The following is a 23,440-nucleotide window of genomic DNA, read 5'->3' on the forward strand; positions in this document are numbered from 1 at the left end:
AATCTATTCATTTATCGCGTGCTAATGCTCTAGAAGGGTGGAGAAAGCGAAGCAAATGCCAATTACCAAGCAGCTTACAAATCATTGTTGTTTCGTTGATAGAACGCACTTTGTCCGACAAGCCAACAACGTTACTGGTTGCATACTATTGTAAGAAGCAGAATAATGATGTAGATTTTCATAGATGGGTGGCTCGAAGAATAGTTAACAAGAAACAAGTCTAGAGTTTTTGTATGATTCCCGTTCATGAAAGAATGAATAGAGAAGACGTAGCTTTTGAATTCAGTAATGTGTAGCCTACCTAAGCAAATAATGTTGTTGAAAATGCTCCTAAACAAATATATCATTATATCATATCAGTGTAGAGTTTAGAAAGCGTTGGATCACAGAAAATTTCGTAATCGAAAAAGAAAAACAAAAACAAAGTAAGGTGTCAACAAATGAAAAATTTCAATGAGCAGTGAAATGATTAGGGAACTGCATGAAACACCATATTTACCCTAATCACTCGTCAAAGCCTACCAAGCATAACATTAGCAAGAACATGATACCTATAATTCAAGACAACCGAGTTATAAATGCGAATTTATCTACAAAAAAGCTTGTAGAGTTCTTGTTCGTCATAGCCAAACTCATTTTTTGTTGCTTTATAAAATTTTACCATTCCAATTCAGTGGATAGATGAATCAGTGAGTTTCAGTCCTTTGGAAACATAATTCTGAAAGTTCAATTTTTGCACTTCGATTGCTATTTTATATTTATATTTTAGCTATTCATTAATTTTGATCATTCTTGGTTTACAATCTCATATAATTAGAAATTGGGCACTTCGCACGCAAGCATGCAGATAGGATACAACGGCATGAGAATGAAGAAGTCACTACTGTACATCACACATACGCTGGGCAGATTGAAGCGGACCAAGTCTTTCGAATTGTTTAGTGTTGTGGAGTGAAAGTGCCAAAAGCAGAGCAGTGTCAATAGTGTAAATATGTATCCATAATAGAATGATAATCTAGTTATATTTTCATTAGTCTATTTCAAGCTAGTTGCTAGAAGTAGTAGTCCTGGTGAGAACTACCTATCTTATTAATTTAACTATCTCGGGCCACTCCCGTGTTTCGGATGGACACGTTAAGCCGTCGGTTCCGGCTGCCTAAAAAGCAGTCGTTAGGTCATGTCAGAGGCCCTGAAATTGATCAGTTGCGACCTGAAAACTCTAACACCAGACCTGAGCCAGCCAGGTCACTCGATATTATTATTATTATTAATTTAACTCTTCATTATATTAGAAGAAAATGCTCATTAGTCTTTCAAGACTAAATTGCAATGTATAAAAAAACAAAAAACAAACTCATATAATTTATTACAGCTGCAAATTATTTTCCTGAAAATATAAATAATAAGTATTTTTATAAACATTATCAATAATTTTTTTACATTCACAAGAAGTATTTTCTATTTGATGTCCAACGATGATGATCTTCGAAATTACAGTGCAGAAAAGCAATATTCGGATTTGGAATGAAATTTGATTTGATAAGCTCGTTTGCGCTGAAAGGACGATAGATAGATAATCGACCAATTTAGCCGACAGACGACGCCGTTATCAAACATCCGTTGCGATGCGAAGGACACACACGTACACACACACACACACACACACACACACACACACACACACACACAAATACGTCGCTGGCTTTGTTTGCACGATGCTGCCACGAATCTGCGAGGGTCTAATGAACTATTTCGTAACTGTTGTTGACACTCGAGCGTTGCCATGGAAACCACGTGTGTGTGAGCGCTCACCAAAAGAAGCGAGAACCGAAGTCTGTGAGGGGTGCAGTCAGTCAGTGTCCCATTTCCGTCTCCCGTCACCCGTGCTTGCTGCCAAGCAATTTCCCGAATCCCGACCAACCAACAAAAGCATTTCGTTTCCCGTGCCGCTTTCATGGAAAGTTTGCATGCTTTCACAGATAAACTCTGTCTTTCCAATTCTGTCGTTTGTTCTTACAAAAAATACTGCTAGAGTCATCCGAGAATGAACCTGATCAAACTTCAAAACATTCTCGCGTAAGTGTATTTTGAATATTGTGATTGCGAAAAAGTGTAAAAAGTGAGTAAGCCTACAATACATAATTTCAAACTTTTCAATGCACACAGATGAACTTCATTCATCACACAGATGTATTGCAGAAAATTTAGTCGCAATACCTACATTATGAAGGAGCGTAGCCTGCCAAGCTAGGAAAATGCATTATTCTTTTGCAATAAATATTTTACAAAATCCTCGTGTGCGTCACACGATTCCATTTCTTTGTTATTTTCTGTTTTCTTTTACGTAAAAAATTACCACACTCTATTGTGGCTAATAGATTGAAACCGGAAAAGTTTGAAGTCACTTGAAATAAAATCGACTATGAAAAGCTCTGAACAGATGACGAGCGTTCATAGCTGGTTCTCATGACCATGTTTTGACATTAGAGCTCAACCTCCATTTGTCAATAGCTAATGGCCAATCGTAGAGCTCCACCCATACTGTAATTTTATATTTTGCTGAGTAATGTTCAGGTTTTCAGTTTACTAGAGATTGATAAGGTATAAAAACATAATTTATAATTGGCACATACAACAATAATTGCTTTGGTAATACCAACGAAGTGGAAATTGGTTGTTTTGTCAATATCATGTCGTTTTCAATCAATATTAGATAAATCTCTCAATGAGGACATCCAAAAGAACTTTCTCGATTCCCAAGCACATTGATGTGACTGATAGATCAGTAGCCTATTTTGAATTTTCCAATCCATTTAAAGGAACTTCACGCTTCAGAAATGATACTAAAGGCAACTTCTAGGCTTCAAATCGTCAGATAGGAATAAATAAGAAAAATGAGAAAATTTAAACGATCATACAAACTTGAATTGGATTATTAATCTATCTAGATTATTAGATTTTGAGATATTATTAAATGTGTGGATATATCACAATGGCGAGCAGTACTGTGTCATAATGTAGTCATAGTATTACTGTATTCGGTGTAGTTTACTGTGTTCAACAATTTTAATCCACTGTTCCGCTCAAATTAACAATTCCGTGAGATACGTCTGAAACGAGATGGATGTGAGCTGTAGCAGTTGCAGATGAAACGTGTAATGAGATTATGAGGAAGAGGCGAATGAGATGGGTGAGGTACCGGTATTGTTAATAAGATGAAAGTGAATTTTTCAGTTTTCCTGCGTGGTGGAAGTAATAATTGCTTTCCGGTGGCTGAAGCGTCTTTTTCATTAAAACTGCTCCGAAATGAGAAAAGGAAAACTTATTTAGAGCTTTAGCAGTTGCAAATGGAGAATTACGAAGTGATGAAACGTCAGATAAAACATCGTACATCAGTCGTTTGCTGCAAATGCTTCGATGTGGAAATTTCGCACAGAGGATGTGCAATTGGATAACAGGCTCCGCCTCGTATTTCGATGGCGAATATCAATCAATAATACGCTTTTTCCAGACGAATAGCCATGAAAAAGATATTTGCCCTTTTCCACGTGTCGAAGGTGATCAGCAGAGCAGAGCAGAGCAGAGCGATAGAGTTACCCGCATTCAAAGTGTGCTGTGCTCTGTCCCCTCTGTCACACTGTAATTTATGAATGCCTTTCATACTTCCAACACACATCCATCCAATATCACATACAATGGTTGAGCATATAACTTTTCTTGTAGCATATCCCATTAATGAATAGTATCTGTAATACAATTACTCAAATATCAGTAACAAATAGCTCAAATTGAATAATTATCTATATGATGATAAATTGATAGTATAAAAATGAGTCTATTGAAATTATAAAATCCATTTTCATGCTCTTTCTCCTTGAATACTGGATCATTTGAAAGTTCCCTTGCCTACTGTATCAACAGATCAATATTTGAAATAGAAATGATTTTCGCATAGGAAAATCTGTTTTAAGAGAATTTCAAATTGTTTTGTACTCTTCTATACAATCATATAAAACTGCAATTTTTAATACGAATAACTAACGAAAAAAGTTTTAAACTTGATTTATCCCGGGTATTTTACAGATATAGACATTTTATTAAGACAATACTTTGTAACACTGTTATGTAATACTTTCTAATACTGGAATCGTTTATTTACAAATTTTCTTGAACCCCTTTCACGGTGGCTATGCGTCTTCAGAAAGTGAATGAGAAAATTTGGGCTGGAGAAATACTGTATGAATGAATGCTGTGGAAGATTCGGGTTTTCCCTCCCACCAAGCCTGAAAAGAAAAGCGCTCTAACGCTTTTTAAATCACCTTGCCTTTAGTGAGATAATGTATAGATTCATGACTTGATAATCCATGGATTCGATGTTGATCCATCAAAAAAGTTTCTCAATGCTTAAAACTGATGGAACAGTCTCTACCTGGTCCTACTTTAGTATTCTCTATATTAATAAATCCTACCTCCGGTCTCTTGAATGCTCTATCATAATCGGTATTGATGGAGCTCATCAAATATACATTCTGTATAATATCTAGTATTATCACATACTATATTTTCCATATTTATACCTTGAAACCTTTAATACAGTTAATCAGACTCACTAACATAATACAATAGTATAGGATAATGAAGTTCCCACCATCCCGCAAATCATTCCCTCACATACCTGGTGAATTTTTGTCTCGGTCCCAGTCTAATTAATTTAGATAGTAATAGATCAACATTTAATAAAATTGTTTCCACTCCAATAGCCTTGAGTCTCCAATCACAAGGAGTTCAATTCAAAATTAGAGTGAGGGGAGAATAAAATAATATTAACTGTGAATACTTACCATAATCACCTTAACAAAATATTCAATAGCTAAGATTTCAATACTAAAGCTACACAAATATATGATAATATGAATTTCAATATAAATATAAGTACTACATAAACATTAATTACCTCCTAATCCGGAGTGGTTATGAGTTATGAGCCTATTTAGTCTATGTAATCTCAGATTTCAAGAGAGAGTAATCTCAACTATCTGCCCATCTCATAAATTTAATATAAAATATTATTATTTCTATAATAAAAATATCACAAATCTGCATCAAGTGAACTTGAATATATTTTTCAAGAATCGAGATCCCACACATTTAGCATAGACCCTACAACACTCATGCAAATACTGTCACAATTATTAACAAAATCGGAAAATTATTTTCAATTTTAGCTACTTAACTACAATTTCTCAATGCTACATAATTTCAATTCTCTCATTGATCCAATTGAATTAGAAGCATAAATTATTCAATGATTCATATTACTTCATTATGTTCCTTTCTGAATAAGGTTTTTATCATCCGGGTCAAACCTGTTCCTGTTACTCTGTTTTTTTGGTATGAGGCTGCCACCAATATGAACCTAACCATGTCTCGTCAACCGTCCTATGAATTGGCATAGATAATCTCGATCTTTTCACTTTTGGGAAATTCAGAGTTTGGTAGCATTCTGTCAGATAATTTTCTCGCCGGGTGTTTGGTGAAGTGAGAGATGAAGAGTGAGCAGTAATATAAGGTGTGTGCAATCACAGGAAATTTAGATCGTTGTGAGTGGAGATAGATGAGAAGGAAGAAGAGACAACTTTAACGTCTTCTAAGCGGCTCTTCATCAAAATGCCATCAGCACCCTATTACGTAAACACAGTCTTATCGGCTAATCCCCTTCCCACAATATCTCTTTCTCTCTCTCTCCGGATTATCTGTGGTACCTCAGATATCGAGAACATGTTATACAGACAAGATATCCTATTCGACTGCTGGTGAACTAGAAAGAAAAAAGTTATTGGAAATTCGGAAATCGATGGTTGTAGAGCTCGAGGATGACAGGATGAAAGGGTGCAAATATGGAATGAGTGATGAGTTGGGAAGTAGATAAATCATTGAAATAATAATAATGATTCACTCCTCAAAATCAAAATCTTCTTCTATTGAAGGTATTCAACAGTACCGAGCGCACTACAACTTACTCGATACCAATCAAGCTGTTATAGTAGAAATAAGAATACAGGCATAAAAGTCTTACTGTTATGTTATGTGTCAAACAATCATGTTTATATGCTTGGGGATAATCATATCATCAAACAATCATCGTACATGCTTGATGTTCATTCAATTCTAATGGTAGTAGATAAGAATTGTACCTACAAAACTATTGAGCTAAGATAGGCCTATAAAACTCCTCTCTTAAAAACATTCCCAAAGTGAATATTTGAAAGATAACTTTCATCATGGAGTAGAGTTTTTGGGTATTTTTGCTAAACGTAAATTGTCAACTATTAAGATGAAGTGAATTATTATAATATGAGTATTTGCAACATCTCTCATCAAGAAATTCTCATAGAAATATCATACCCACTTTGGTTATACAGAAATTATTTCATTTGTTTTGAAACTAAATCGTGAACCAATGTAATCGGAGACTATCTAATCTAACCAATAATTTTAATCTTTTGAGAACGAACTGTGAAGAATAAATAATCGCTTGACATTTTTGAATGTGTGTTCATATATATATCCTTCTCTTCTCTTTTAATACTGGTGATCATGTTTCAGGTAAAATATCGGGGACCGAGCTTCACTCTGGAGTACAAAAGCATAAAAAATGTATTAAGAAAGAAGAAATTATAATAAAATTCACAGTTCATACAGAAATGTTCTATCTAATCACAGTAAATTAAGATTAATTCCCAGTGGACTGCAAAAATTTCCCTCACAAAGGCCCGGTTGCACAAAAGCCGATAAAATTTTAATTCTGATTAATTTCACGTGAGCCAAATCAGAGAAGACCATTTCAAAAAGATGGATCTACTGAAATTAATCAGGAATGAAAATAACCCGGCTTTTTTGCAACCGGCACTAAGTACCTAATTGAAAAAGTATCGATTACAAAAGTTCAACAGCTTAGTCATAATTTTGACACAGTCCCACACACATGAACTCGCTCACTCACTTCCATCATCAACAGACGACGAAATAATTATTATCAGCTGTTTTTCCAAGGATGAATGATAATTATCCTTTTAATGTCCTTCAGCGAGTTTTCCCGGGGATGAGATCTAGTGCAATCGATGTTTTATATTATAAACCTACTATGCTCTGAATTTTGTGAGAATCGTTAGAGCCGTTTTCGAGATCGTGTCTATTTGCTACTCTTATACCATAACTTATTGATACTGCTGTTGCTTTTAATTTTTATTTGATATATTTATTAAAGGCGATTTCATGTTAAACATACGCGGATTGTCCATCACTTCTGTGATTTAAACGATTTTTTAAAATTCAAATACACGTTGAATCGTTGAAGGAAAATGAGTCCAAACGGGTTGTTGGTATATGATATACGTTGACTATTCTCATGTTATTTGAAACGATTTAATTTATTATGTAATATAAACTGGAATTGGTTGTCTCAGTTGTCGCGTTGAAAAGCTACTAGTAGTTCTGTGAACAGTAGACCTCACGCAGTATTCTCATCCACAAGTACCTGATTGAAACTATAGACCTTATGGAAATACAGCAATAGACTGGCTTCTCCACACATCTGTGTAATCACTTGTCAGCTGATTTATGATGAATAATTCTATGGTCTGAATTTTACTCTAATATTGGCGTATGAAGGAGGCTCCTTTTTCCTTTTATATTATCCTTGAAATGCAAAATTTTCAAAAACCTTGTATATATGTCGTCGCGCAATTAAAAAAGGAACTCACCTGTCAAATTTCATGAAAATCTATTACCGCATTTCGCCGTAAATGCGCAACATATAAACATTCAAACATTAAAACATTAAGAGAAATGCCAAACCATCGACTTGAATATTAGACCTCACTTCGCTCGGTCAATTATACCTAAGATTGATATTTCAGCTACTCTTTTTGGAAGGATGACCACTTATTGTGGAGTTCACTCCTCCAAATTCTTCCCGGGGATTCGAAATCATCATCCACGCACAAGCTCATGTGAGCATTACACTCAGCATGTTATTCATAAATTTGAAATATTATGGTTATAAAAAGTTATTGTGAGAATAAGGATTTTGACGTTGACAACTTGAGCTTTCAAATTGAAATCAGTTGCTCAGTCATAAAGTAGGATAGAATAAAGATTTGAAATTCGATTGAGATCACTAATCAATGAAAAAAAAAAACTTGAAAAAACTATTAACAAATAGTATTATAAAACTATTATAAAAGAATATGTAGGATACAAAGAAATTAATTCTATGAATGATAAATCGCATTTGTGAAGAACGCCAAGCTTGTCATAGAGTATGAGTGAGTTCATAAAGAATTTGGGGAAAATAGAAAATGATGAGAAAAGTGAAGGAAAATATTGAAGGTGGGTAAAAATCAAAGCTTTTTGTACAATGGATGGATAAACGATGTATACTTGGAGGTAAAAGCAAAAGGAGAGGTTTCAGCGGATGGAAATAGGATTTTGAGACGCTGGAACAGGGAGAGGGAAGAGGAAAAAGGAAGAACGGAGAGTGGCGTTGGAGGTGAATTTGGAGTGGCAATGATAAAAAAAGGAGATAACAAGAAGCCAAGTCAGAAAGGATGACGGAGGTTATGAGTTGCAGGGCCTCAAACGTTTGGTTCAGGATATATTCCCTGAAGTAAAAAAGGTGATCCTGGAATCATTTTTCACGTCAAATAAAACCACTACCAAAAAGCATAGCAGAAGTCACATTTTGTCTGAAATATTTGTGAGATTCCGGTATGGCTAAGAAATGGACAGCAGAGATCAATAAAAAAGTCAATATCAGAAAGGTAACTACGTCAATATACTTCCTTCGTTCCCCAGAAACCCTGCAGAACATTTTATTTAGAATTGGAATAGGTAGCCTGCTTTTCTTCCGTTTCTGTGAAAAGTGGTTTTTAAAATCTTAATAATTTGATACTTGACTCCCTGATAACATTCAGCCAAATAAAAGAAAAATGAGGTAATAAAAAAATGAATATTTCAATGTTTAATTCTAATACTTCCAAATCAGTCTATTAGACGTTAAAGAGTTTATTTTCTACGAAGAAACTTGCATATTGCCTTTCGGTTGAAGTTGATATTCCAATTTTCAATTATTTTAGTATAAATTGCTTTCACTAATTCTTGTCATAGCGTGTTTACAGATACTATTCAACTCTGATCTAATTCCTTTATTGCTTGATTTGTGTTTGTTCCAGAAGAGAATAATGGGGTTATGTCAACAATTCCTAACAAGCCAATTCCATTAAAAGACTTTACAAAGCATTGTGAACAACGACGAAAATTCCCTGTATTGTACAAAGTTGAGTTTCAGGTAAGAGTTCACATATTTAAACAATTTTAAGAATAGAACTATTTCTATAAGTTTCTAAGAATAAGGGAGAGAATAGAACCCATGTAATGTTCCCATATTTTTAGTTTCCTATAATTTATATCACAGAGGAAAAAGTAAATTATAAAAAAAACAATAATTTTTCATATGTGTTATTTTTCATGAGTTCTTTTCCAAAGAACTCATTACTTTTTCAAATGTATTAATTCAAGAGTAATCCTTTTATCAACCAACACAAAATAGCATTATCCTATTTCATCAGTTTTCCATGTTGATCCGATGCTAGATTATCGGTGAAAAACCTATTGATAATAAGCAGGGGTGTCCAAAGGGGGAACTTGGACGCGAGCAGTATGCGTCCTTGAAATTCTTGATGGTTGGCGGGGGGGGGGGTACGGGGTTGAAATGACTACTGACAGCATTTTTTATAGGGCGTAGAAACTGATTTTTTATAAATTTAAATTTAGGGGGAGGGGTGCGTCCATAGGATTTGAGGGAGAGGGAAGGCACCCCTGTGATAAGATTAGATAACAGTATTCCATAATGTAGAGGCACTAAAGTGTGGTGACTTGGTTCGATAATTTATCAGAAACTTCTTCAAGATTACTTGAAAATATAAGTGATTTTTTAAAAATATTTCAGACTGCTATCAAAGTCGAAACACACTCCTGCAGGCATGCTACAAAGCCTGACAACAAAGAGAAGAACCAAAACCCAAAGTGCATTCCTTGTAAGTATCGAATAATTTTTTATATAATTTAACCACAGATTGATAAAAAACCATTTTGAATTAAAAAATCTACAGATTTGCATGATTTCTGAAATTTTTGGATATAAAATTCCAATTCCATCCACTCGCCTATTTACATTATGAATAAAAATAAATTAAATTCCATCTCTGTGCATTAAGAATGATTACTGTATATCAGGTAACTACGTTCTATTATTAACATTTCATGTTCCATCAAATTATTCGTAATTATTAGTAACTGATAGATACCATCCCATACCCTGTTAACCTAGACTAATTTATTACTAGGAGCTAACGCGTGCTTTGCACTGGGGAAAATTTTGTGTTGTAGAATGCAATCTTTCTATGACCAGAAAACATGAGAAAATAACACAATTCCGTTAAAATAACATGGATAATCTTCATCAGAGTTGAAAATTTTCAGCCGAAAAAAAGGGTTCGATTGGTCTCGAACCCGCATCCATTGATTCATGAATCACACGTGTTAGCAATCATGCCACGGATTCATTTGGGGAAAGCTGTTTGGTTGAATTTTTATTGTTGCGTAAACTTTGAATCACAACGATGATGCGTCATTCGTGTATTTCCTTACCTGTACATGTATAATCCAATTCTTTTCTTCATAATATTGAAGATTAGGTTGGATGAAGTTGGGTAATTTTAACGTTTTGATTTTGAGTCACCAATCTGCATCTCATCTTTATTGAACGCCAACAGTTTCCACGCTCGTGAATTAATCAGTAAACTCCCCCGGTCTATATCAGTTCGGAAGTCAATTTGCAAAGTTTCGGTGAACCTCTGAGCTTTTCAGCCTCGAGCTCGTTATTTAACATTTATTCTGCTCAATTACATCCCAAGTTTGCTCTCTCAGATGGAGAATTTCAATAATGATTCCAATTCATGGAAATGTGTGTTTTCGTGTTCTTGTTCCACATTTTACTCCAATACTGGCCCTAAAGCTCTTTAGTGGTTACTATAGATTTAAGGAGAAATCAAAAGGAATATGTACGGTAATTTTGGAATTAGAGGAAATTCTAGTAACATTGCATTTTAATAGCGTTTCCAATATATGAGAATGTGGATTTTCATATTTATATTCAACCAATACTCATGTCAAAACACTTGAGGGCTTTCCATTGAATTTCCATTCCAGAAAATTCTCGAAGTAATAGGTAACAGTTGTATTGAAATAATAGCTCACCCTGCTCTTACACTTTTTGAACTTTTAATTCACTCCAGCCAGTTCTTGATAATATGTGAACTAAATAAGTATAATAAATAAGGTTCTTGCGAAGGGGCTTTCTGATTGTGATGGTACTTTGTTTAGTACTGTATGGTTGATAGAAGATATACGTTTGAAATATATATTTCACTAGTGAATTATTTATTATTCCCCATCTGATGGTTAATGGTTAATTGCGCTGACATTTTTACAATATTTTGGTATGAATAGAATAGATTACTATTTTGATATTTAGTATCATATTCAATTATCCAAAATATGAAATTATTTTGATCTAGGAGAGAATATAATAGAATCGCTACCGTTACTTTACTAGGAGTGAATATAATATGATAGCTGCCTTCATCCGACCTTAGAGGATGCAGTTAGGGCGCAGCCGGCCTTCTCTTACACTCAATCCTCGAATGCAATGCTAAATTAACTGAATTGAACAAACCAAATGAAAAATCTCACAATACCACAAGCTAAGATGAATAGGCCTATAATAAAGATAATTATACTTGAAATGATAATAAAATGTAGGTATAGGTAACAAAAAGAAAAGAAGTGGTATGAGGGAGTAGGGAAAATAGAAGTTTATTGTTTGTTTATTGTTTTTGAAGGGACGTATTCAAGGATCCAAAGGTTCAAAGAACCACATACGTCAACCGAAGCTTATTGTGTTCCCAAGTAGTATGTTAGTTAGGCAAACCAATACCTGTGTCCTTTACAAGAAACAGGAGTTTTTCCCTATACTTCCATTCATCACCTACTTGCAATCCTTGTCGCAATCCAGTATGATATGCTTGGCTCTTCAGACTGATTAGTCCTCGTGACCTACGAGTTCCACTCCTGGCCTTTTTTTGTAGGTCCTTCCCTGAGGAAGGGGCGGCCAAGTTGCCTCTAGGGCGCCCGGCCACCCTTGACTCAGCCTCTTGACCCACATTTGTGCCTGGTTTTTCACCCATCACTGGTCTCTTGGTTTTTTCTTTTTGCCCCTTAGAAACTTCGCAGGGTCAAATCCTCACCTCTTCCAAGAAGTTTTGCCTAAAAATGGCCGCCCTTCTTTGAGCAGTGGTGAGTTATGGCCTCTCCACCCACCAACTCGTGACCTACGTGAGTTCCACTCCTGGCCTTTTTGTAGGTCCTTCCGCTGAGAGAGGGGACGCCCGGCGCCCGGCCACCCTCGACTCAGCCTCTTGACCCACATTTGTGCCTGTAGTTTCACCCATCTCTGTTCTCTTGGGTTTTTTTCCCCTTCCGAAACTGCCCTGATGGGGAGGATCACGTGGGTTTGAAGGCAAGGCAACTTCTGGAGTTGCCTTGAGGTCCATTTTAGTCGCCTCCTACGACAAGCATGGATATATACTGTGGGTGAATTCTGGTTTTCAACACATTTTTGAGTATGATGATCGTCTCAAAGCTCCCCCAACCCACAGGGGGCAAAAAAATAGAAGTTACATTAATCTCTCATGGATTGCTCGTACTAATAAAAAATGCCGATATTACTGTTTTCAATTCGACATAGATACTCCATCCATTTGAAGAGCATTGACTGGAGGTGGGTGTAATATCAACAAAATGTTGGGAAACAAACTTGAAGCTGTCCCAATCATTTGAATCAACATTTGGAGTTGTTGTATTGTACGCCGATAAAGTGTAGGAAAAAATATTTAATGATAATTCAATTTGATTTAATCTTGATCTTTTTCAGATGATTATAATCGTGTAGTATTGGACCCATTAGAAGATGTGCCAGATTCAGATTATGTCAACGCTTCTTACGTTGATGTGAGTTTGAAAATTAATTATTATAAGCTACCTAATAATTCTCAGGACGTATAGTTTATAAATAACACGCAGTCTACTATTATTAAGCTCGATAATCAACTGTATAATTTAAGTTGTATTGATTTGGTTCTTGGTAAAAATTGGAATTTTTTCATGAAAAAACTCAAAATTAAACCCAGTAGCTGTATTTTCTAAGCAGAATGGAGTAGTTATCTGTGTTGTGATTTATAAGTGAGATTGTTTCAATGTACGAAATTCACGTGTAGAGTTTGATACAAATAATGAAGTAACAGTAATAGAAGTCGTCATTTTGACTCTCATTGACTAATGAGAGTAACTGTCATTTAATAAAATTGGTGACAGTATAATCAATATTCAGGTAGTAGCCAACAAGTGAGAAAACTACAGTACTGCAATTGGAAGTACTAATGGTGATTACGCTGATGATTATTACTAAAACTAGTAGTTCTGTGAACAGTAGACCTCACGCAGTATTTTCATCCACAAGTACCTGATTGAAACTATAGACCTTATGGAAATACAGCAATAGACTGGCTTCTCCACACATCTGTGTAATCACTTGTCAGCTGATTTATGATGAATAATTCTTTAGTCTGATTTTTTCTCTAATATTGGTGTATGAAGGAGGCTCCTTTTTCCTTTTATATTATCCTTGAAATGAAAAAATTCCAAAAACCTTGTATATACGTTGACGCGCAATGAAAAAAGGAACATACCTGTCAAATTTCATAAAAATCTATTACCGCGTTTGGGTAACATTTAAACATTTAAACATTTAAACATTTAAAAATTTAAACATTTAAACATTTAAACATTTAAACATTTAAACATTTAAACATTTAAACATTTAAACATTTAAACATTAAACATTTAAACATTTAAACATTTAAACATTTAAACATTTAAAACATTTAACATTTAAACATTTAAACATTTAAACATTTAACATTTAAACATTTAAACATTTAAACATTTAAACATTTAAACATTTAAACATTTAAACATTTAAACATTTAAAATTTAAACATTTAAACATTTAAACATTTAAACATTTAAACATTTAAACATTTAAACATTTAAACATTTAAACATTTAAACATTTAAACATTTAAACATTTAAACATTAAACATTTAAACATTAAACATTTAAACATTTAAACATTTAAACATTTAAACATTTAAACATTTAAACATTTAAACATTTAACATTTAAACATTTAAACATTCAAACATTTAAACATTTAAACATTTAAACATTAAACATTTAAACATTTAAACATTTAAACATTTAAACATTTAAACATTTAACATTTAAACATTAAACATTTAAACATTTAAACATTTAAACATTTAAACATTTAACATTTAAACATTTAAACATTTAAACATTTAAACATTTAAACATTTAACATTTAAACATTTAACATTTAAACATTTAAACATTAAACATTTAAACATTTAACATTTAAACATTTAAACATTTAAACATTTAAACATTTAAACATTTAACATTTAAACATTTAAACATTTAAACATTTAACATTTAAACATTTAAACATTTAAACATTTAAACATTTAAACATTTAACCATTTAAACATTTAAACATTTAACATTTAAACATTTAAACATTAAACATTTAAACATTTAAACATTTAAACATTTAAACATTTAAACATTTAAACATTTAAACATTTAAACATTTAAACATTTAAACATTTAAACATTTAACCATTTAAACATTTAAACATTTAAACATTTAAACATTTAACATTTAAACATTTAACATTTAAACATTTAACATTTAACATTTAAACATTTAACATTTAAACATTTAAACATTTAAACATTTAAACATTTAAACTTTAAACATTTAAACATTTAAACATTTAAACATTTAAACATTTAAACATTTAAACATTTAAACATTTAACATTTAAACATTTAAACATTTAAACATTTAAACATTTAAACATTTAAACATTTAAACATTTAACATTTAAACATTTAAACATTTAAACATTTAAACATTTAAACATTTAAACATTAAACATTTAAACATTTAAACATTTAAACATTTAAACATTTAAACATTTAAACATTTAAACATTTAACATTTAAACATTTAACATTTAAACATTTAAACATTTAAACATTAAACATTTAAACATTTAAACATTTAAACATTTAAACATTTAAACATTTAAACATTTAAACATTTAAACATTTAAACATTTAAACATTTAAACATTAAACATTTAAACATTTAAACATTTAAACATTTAAACTTTAAACATTTAAACATTTAAACATTTAAACATTTAAACATTTAACATTTAAACATTTAAACATTTAAACATTTAAACATTTAAACATTTAAACTTTAAACATTTAAACATTTAAACATTTAAACATTTAAACATTTAAACATTTAAACATTTAAACATTTAAACATTTAAACATTTAAACATTTAAACATTTAAACATTTAAACATTTAAACATTTAAAATTTAAACATTTAAACATTTAAACATTTAAACATTTAACATTTAAACATTTAAACATTTAAACATTTAAACATTTAAAATTTAAACATTTAAACATTTAAACATTTAAACATTTAAACATTTAAACATTTAAACATTTAAACATTTAAACATTTAAACATTCAAACATTTAAACATTTAAACATTTAAACATTTCAACATTTAAACATTAAGAAAAATGCCAAACCGTCAACTTGAATCTTAGACCTCACTTCGCTCGGTCAATGATTCCAAACAATTTTTCAACATTATCTTCCTATCAGCCCAATCTTGTTTTATCGTGTTTGTTTGGAAATTATAGAAGAATGTTTTTATCATGATAATGTTTTCTTATATCTGTTACAGAGCCTTTTGAAACCGAATGCCTATATTGTGGCTCAAGGCCCTACAGAAACGACGGTGAATGATTTCTGGAAGATGATATGGCAAGAAAACGCCAGTTGTATTGTTATGTTGACGAAAACGTTCGATTTTATCAAGGTGAGCTTCAAATATATCCTGCTAAGTTAGCCTGCACTTCAAAATATACATAGCATACCTGGTACAAACTCATTCACGTTTTCAAGGACACAGTTTCAAGATTCATCTTATACCTTTATTTTCAGGGATATATAGTGATGTCCACGTTATAATGACAGTATTTGATCAACTTTGGTTTTGCTATCCTTGTATATCATTCGACAAAGCCAGTGGTACTATCCTTTTATAGGTACACAACGATGACAATTATGTTTTTGACAGTGTAGAAATATAATTAATTAAAGCAGAGAATCGGCATCGCTATTCTTCTATCTTTATCCTCTGCCATTATAACGTGGACCTCACTATAGACTCAAATGAACAAACAGATAAACAATTTTTTTCCATGAAAAAATTCCTCCAAGACACCAACAACAACCAAGGCAAAAATGGAAATAACAATGAAAATGACATAGGCTAGCTCGCATTGTATAATGAGTGACGAATAGCCAAAATACTGATATTTTTTGATATGTAATCTATTACTGATAGATATTATAACAGATTCAAGAAATTGGAACTGGAAAATTATAGAATCCTAGAAAACTCTCATCATTCCACGATGTGATTATCATTTTTTTTACAAATCCGACTCAACTCTTTTCTGTTTCCTTTATTCATATTATCATTTATTGAGAATTTATTCATAAAGCACTAAGATTGAAAGAATTAATTTAGCCACTAGTTGCACTCTGCCAATCAGAAATATTCATTTCAAACTGATGAATAGATGAGCACAAATAGAAATCCATTAATGCTTGGTGAATTGTTTTCAACAGGTAATGTGTATGCAATATTGGCCATCAGCCAAGGTGAAAAGTGAAAACTACGGCGATCTCAATATTTCAGTGAAGAAAGAAGAAGAACTTGCCAATTTCCACATACGAACAATAAGGATAATATACAAACAAGGAACTGTGAGTATGACTTGAATCCTTTCAAGATTCAAATTTTGAGATGTCTCTTCCAATTTTTGTATCTATTGGAGGTGCAAATCTTTAAAACAAACAATATTACGAAAGGATAATAATTCGATTCCAATCAATATTACAAACAGCTGTGCTAATAGTGAAGTTGTGTTTCTTTTCTGGCTCAAAATTTTGCAAATGACTCAAAAATTTCCAATTTGTAGAGATTTGAGTGAAATATTTTTGTTTTTAATTAGTTTTTAAATATCAAAATTTAAAATTTTTAGTTTAGTCATTAGTTTTGAAGTAGAAATTGGACTCTTTGAAGTGAAAAGTGGAATTATAACCTCATTCTTTTTTGAAACTTTTATTTGTAAAAATTTGGGCTATGCCTGTTGTCTTCTCCCAATCATATTATATTGTAATTATGATTTGTAATTGTCAATTAAATAAATAAATAAATAAATATTGTTAAGGCCCAAACACAAACTCTTATTTGCACTAGTATATAAAACAAAACCATCCAATGTTTTGATTGAAATATTCTATTTTTTCTATTCATACGAATATTCTTGGCTGGAAAGTAGAAGAGAATAGAGTCCTGATGAGGAAATAATCATCACATCACATGTAAAACGAGGTACATTATAAGTTTTTATCTAAGTTTTTTAAATCTTTGATTCAATAATAAGCAGTTCGTGATGGAAAAAAAAGATTGAAGAAGTTTTTTATATTGCTCGATGGAGATCCAACAATTTGTATCTGGTGTATATTTGAACCAACCCTTGAAAATTCAAAGAACTCTATTACTCTAGTTCACTTTGATATCGCATCAGTTATTCCATGTTCATGATAAGCTGAAAAATGAATATTTTGAATGGTTCTGAGACATTCATGAGAAAATAACTCAAATGAGAGAGTGGTGTTTTTTGAACCAGGCCCCATTCATTCTTGAAAGACTATTTTTTACTCTTACTTCATGTCACTGAGTTGATGAAAAGTTTTGCGGTTTCAGTATTGCTAAATATTGCGACTTTTGGTGAATATTTTTCTCATGAACTCGTAGAATACGAAAATATTTAACATCAATCATGGAAATTGATTAATCAATGTTTAAAAAATATTATTTTCTTGAATATGAATTAATACTTTTTAACTAGAATCAACAATTAATATTACATCGGAATTAGAGTTGAATTCAATCATGCTATCTACTTTAGAAGGTGGTGGAGATACGGGACTTGACAACTCTGCCATCCCCTCATTTCCACTGACTATAAAATGAATCTGATGATAGACAGATAATATTTATGTAACACTCTCGTACTGATGATAGACTATTATTGATTGGCAGGAAGAGGAAGAGGAGCGCTCACTGTTGCAATTCCACTACACAGAATGGCCGTGTCACACGTGTCCTTTTTCGAATGCGATCCTCGAATTCCGGAGACGGATAAGGGCGGTGGTGGGTTCCTATCGGACGTCGCAGGAAGGTCCAATTGTCGTGCATTGCAAGTGAGTTAACCCAGTTGCCAATAGAAACGCTCCGGTAGGCTATTGTGTGCTGAAGTTGAGCACCGTCTGCGCCTTTCAACAAACTTCTCAACAAGCGTTCATGCAAGTTTCAAAACTGTTTCCAGTGTATGTTCGAGCTGACAAGAACGGTGACAACTTGACAACAATATCAGTCTATTTCACTGAATAATTGACGTGTTCTCAATGTTTAATCATTTGTATTTGCATTTGAGATGGAGCTTGAATCTCAATTGAATTTCCCTTAACATTTTCAAATTCAGGATATGACGTAAAAGTTTTTAGACGTTTTTAGAGAAAAGCAAAACTTTGTAGAGCTGGATGGCTAATGTTATTTTCATCAAAATAATATCAGCCACTTCGGCTCTGAAAATAAAGTACCTTTACTTCATTGAGAGTTTTTAAAAAAATGAAGCGTCTCCACTTGAAATTAATTTCGGAAACTAATGATTATAATTGATGTCAAAATCAGTTATGAGAAATATAATAACCAAAGTTTTGGTAGATATAAAAATGTAATTGTTACCGGCAAGGGCATTGGAAATTTCCTTGATTACGGTTTTATATGTAAAGAAATATTGTGTAGCCTTACTACTATGTGGTGCGAGAATATCACTGAGGAATAGGTGAGAGCTTGTAACTGCCTATGGAGACTACATCTATCTCATGAATATTGCTTGTAACAAATATTATTTCAAATATATATTAGTTACTTCCCAAAAAAGTCCTTGTCGGGTGATACTGCGTAAAAGTGGCTCGAGTGGTATTTACTAATAATTACTAGTGGGCTGTATCGCAGTATCTACTGAATATGTAGGTTGGTATTGCAAAAAAATGCCACATTTATTTATTTACCTATTAAGCTCGTGACACATATAACCGCACCGAGCCCGTGCCGAGGTACGGCGAACTACGTCCGTGACACGGTAATGACGGTAGGAGAACACACATATCCGTGCGACAGCCGAGCGGCAGCAGTGTCTCAGTTCTGTAGTGCTACTGTGGTCTGATTTCTGAATGTGTTAAACTATTATTAATAATATAACAGTATTGAAGCTTGTTACATCCGATTTAAATTTATATTTTTTCAATTTTAAACTAATTACCTGTAGACACAGAAAATGAGAATCATAGTGCTGGTATATATTTCGGTGCATAACAATACCACATTCAGTCATGTATCGTAAATATAGATCAGCAATAAAATTGTTATCTTCTGCCTTATGTATCTAAACGTAATTAGTTTTAAATCTAAAATTTAAGACACAGTCACGGGCTCCTTCTTTTATACTTTTTGCTGTTTATTTTATTACTTATTGTATCTATTATACCTTTGGCTCAACTTATTATTTGGTTATACCAGAGACAAGCAATATATACTTATGCTTATCCTTTCTCTATGGTTATAATTTTACTTTTATTAGATCAACTCATTTTCCCGTTCAACCATTTTTTTCATCACTTTGATCGTACAAAACTGGGAAATTCCGTATCCCTTCAATCAGTTTCCTATTCTCCATGTTGAACGAGGCCGCACCGTCTTAGTCAAAAATTAGCTGAACAAACTAGACGGTGACGGCGCGGGCACGGCTCGGGCAACAAACACAGTGACGGTGCTGACGCGGTGCGGTAGTATGTGTCCCTACACGTTTGAAATAATTTGTTTTCTCACTCGCCGTAGTACGTCCGTTACACGGCCGTGCCGCGGCACGGGCTCGATGCGGATATGTGTGTCCCGACCATTATTCAATGTTGTAGATGATTTTTTACAGAAATCGGTATTGAATGGAGAATGAAAGATAATATATATGGAAGCATTTTATTTGTATTATTCTATTTGTATTTTATTTGAAGCATTGTGTTATTCTCAATCATCGATAGACCAAAATGACATGAATTACTAACTTTCCAAAGAAATCTCTATTTCTATGTGGGTTGTTATCAGTTGATTTTCCAACAATACCTACCCCGATTTTATTGTATGTCATTCCTAAATCCAGTGCCGTGCTTATGTGAACCAATTTCGTATGTAGGCCTATTGCATGAATGAATGAATGAATGCACTTTCAACCCACATAGCAAGTTATTTGAGAGTTTGGTTTGATTTGCAGCGATGGAGGAGGCAGGTCAGGGGTGTATCTGGCGATTGATGCCAATATGGAGCTGGCTGAGGAAGAGGACGCTTTTGATGTTTTCGGATACTTGAAAATGCTGAGACAATCAAGAAAAGGACTGATAGAAACTTTAGTGAGTGATTCATTCGTATTCCTATATTTTATGTTAGAACTCTCAATAATTCTATTATAATACAGTGTAACATTTGCTTCATTCTGGTCTTAAGCTACCTTTTGCTATTCCACTTGTACATTTACAATACACTCTTCTCTGCTGATAAAAATGTGTACTCTGAATAAACTTGAAGTGCCGGCTGCACAAAAGCCGGTTAAGTTTTAATCGTGATTGATTTCACGAGAACCAATCAGGGAAGCCTTCTTTTTGAAAAGCAACCGGGCCTAAACGGCCTAAATTATTTTCATAGCATAGCTCATAAGTTCACAGTACAGAGCGCATAAAATATAGATATCACTCTATTAATGGGAACTCTCCTTCATTCACAGTCGTATAGTCTTATTGAGGAATTCCACTTTACTGTTTTATTGCTCATATAGTAGGCTAACTGAATTCCACTCCATATATAAAACTAAGACTTATACAGATTGATAATATATCAGCACTTATTTTAAATAATGTTTTTTGTTCAATCATGAAATTTATGTACTTTTACTATTTAATGCAATGTGTACAAATGAAGTGATTTGATTTGATTTACAAAATACTGTAGCCCATATCATACATGATTGTATAAACGTCACAAATTTAAAACAACTTTTACTAATTCACGAGAGGGTTTCTTTCCTCTCCAACAATTATGTAGTAATGAAAATTCCTACTAAAAATCACTACCCTCTCACCTAAATGAGCAGAGAACATTCAAATAATACATTTATGAATTTGTTGATGTTACACCTTTGACATGTATGGAGCTTCAATAGGAGTTCGGTATTGAAGTTCTCATTTGAATCATTACTCTATGAAGATGTTTCATATTTTTTTTAAAACTTACAGTACCTATTTCAATCTATATGAAATTTATTCTAATTAATTGTGAAGTGAAGAGCCTTAGTGAAACTCACAGAAGTAGAGAAATTCTAATAATCCTTTATACATTGAATGGTTGTTTATTTATATTGCATGGGGTTAATCATGGCTTACTCTATCGATAGTAGGCTGTGGGTTAATACAACTCATACTTCCTATATTGTCTTTAAATCGCATGTCATATGTTTTTTAACCTTCCATAAATTCATTTCCAGGAGCAATACAAATTTGTTTATGATACGTTGGAAGAGTTCGTGGTGTGTGGTACATCATGGTTTCCAGTGAAGGAGCTATCTCAGAGGTTAAAACAGAAGTCCATGAAGGATCCTGTGACAAAGCTCAATGAATATCAGAAGGAGTATCAAGTAAGTTTCACATAATAATAATTAGTCTATGAATTTGATAAAGCAAAACAGGAAATGGAGAAGAATTATGAAAAGTGAATGAAACTAGAAAATTCTCTATCATCATAGGATAAGATCTATGCTTATCTTATAGATAAGATATGCTATCATTATTAATGAGGGGTTAACACATCCCCCCCAACCCAATGACACCTCTCCTCCAAGAATTGTTCTTGACTCCCCTCCACCAAGAATATTTCAATGAGACTCAGTCTGCGTCTTCCCCCCCCCTCCTATAGGCATCCCTGCATTAATATAGGCTTACACTAATAACATTTATCTTTCTAAAAATAGAAAAATTCTTAGTTGAATTTGACAGCATGATTCATCCCTATTCAAGAGTATGGCAAATTCTTCCTCAATTGAATGTACGCGTATGTGAGTGTGTGATCATTTAATTGACAGGAGAATTAATTGCATTAATTTGTTTGAAGCATTAATTGCATCATTGGAGATTGAAGCAAGAACATTGATTTAAATATAATTAATTTATTTTGCTCAGATTCCAAGTTAGTTATTAAAGAAGAACCATTTATTCCCATACCTATACGGAGTATTTGCTCATTGAAACAAGAGCGATGTTCGCATTCGGTTTGCATTTCAAGTAAATAATAATTAGAACAATCTGGATCAAATTGTGAGTGGATCATCATTATACTTCCCACTCTATGTCAAGAGGATACTGTGCTTGACATTTAGTTAATTCAATTTCAAGTTTATTTCACTTTATGTCAAGAAGATACTGTGCTTGACATTTAGTTAATTCAATATCAAGTTAATTAATTTGAAGAAGTGTGAGTTCTCTAGGAATGAGTGTAACAAATATCAATGTGTAGAGGCAAATACGTCCTATTTGAGATTATTCATTAGGAAATTGCTTTCATGTGGCTCCAGAAATAATACTCTCTCATTCAACTGAACAAACCCAATCTTGCAAAAACCAATCTTAGTAATTGATTCTGCTCGTACGAAAGTAGGTAGTGCATGTTATGACTCCCAACACCTGAACTTGCTTTCTGCGTTGCAGAGTGCCAAACGAGCATCAAATGAATTAAGAAAAGTGTCACATATCTCGTGTTAAGTCGGGATTTCTTGTTAAGCTTCTTCACTCTATTATTCTTCAATGAGCGTCACATCTCAACACATTTGGCAGGGGTGATCATAAGCCCTTGGGCGTAGCTCCCTAAATTCAGCTCAAAAAATTCAGTAGTCATTTCAAAC

The 23,440-nt window shown here is 32.9% G+C and overlaps 1 protein-coding gene across 4 annotated transcripts in view; it reads left to right on the forward strand.

Moving 5' to 3' along the window:
* LOC111043767 (receptor-type tyrosine-protein phosphatase kappa) overlaps window positions 1–23,440 on the forward strand; it is a 108,597-nt gene that overhangs the window by 70,676 nt on the left and 14,481 nt on the right. For 2 of the 4 annotated variants that reach the window (XM_022328826.2, XM_022328814.2), the window contains exons 2-9: window positions 9,234–9,349; window positions 10,010–10,097; window positions 13,055–13,131; window positions 16,042–16,176; window positions 16,995–17,132; window positions 18,478–18,638; window positions 20,768–20,903; window positions 22,031–22,180. In XM_022328826.2, coding sequence (XP_022184518.1) covers window positions 9,234–9,349; window positions 10,010–10,097; window positions 13,055–13,131; window positions 16,042–16,176; window positions 16,995–17,132; window positions 18,478–18,638; window positions 20,768–20,903; window positions 22,031–22,180 — 1,001 coding nt within the window. The remainder of the gene's footprint in view (window positions 1–9,233; window positions 9,350–10,009; window positions 10,098–13,054; window positions 13,132–16,041; window positions 16,177–16,994; window positions 17,133–18,477; window positions 18,639–20,767; window positions 20,904–22,030; window positions 22,181–23,440) is intronic. The other 2 variants (XM_039421554.1, XM_022328820.2) reach the window with 1 other exon arrangement.

This window comes from Nilaparvata lugens, chromosome 2, assembly GCF_014356525.2.
Source record: "Nilaparvata lugens isolate BPH chromosome 2, ASM1435652v1, whole genome shotgun sequence".
Classification (NCBI taxonomy): domain Eukaryota; kingdom Metazoa; phylum Arthropoda; class Insecta; order Hemiptera; family Delphacidae; genus Nilaparvata; species Nilaparvata lugens.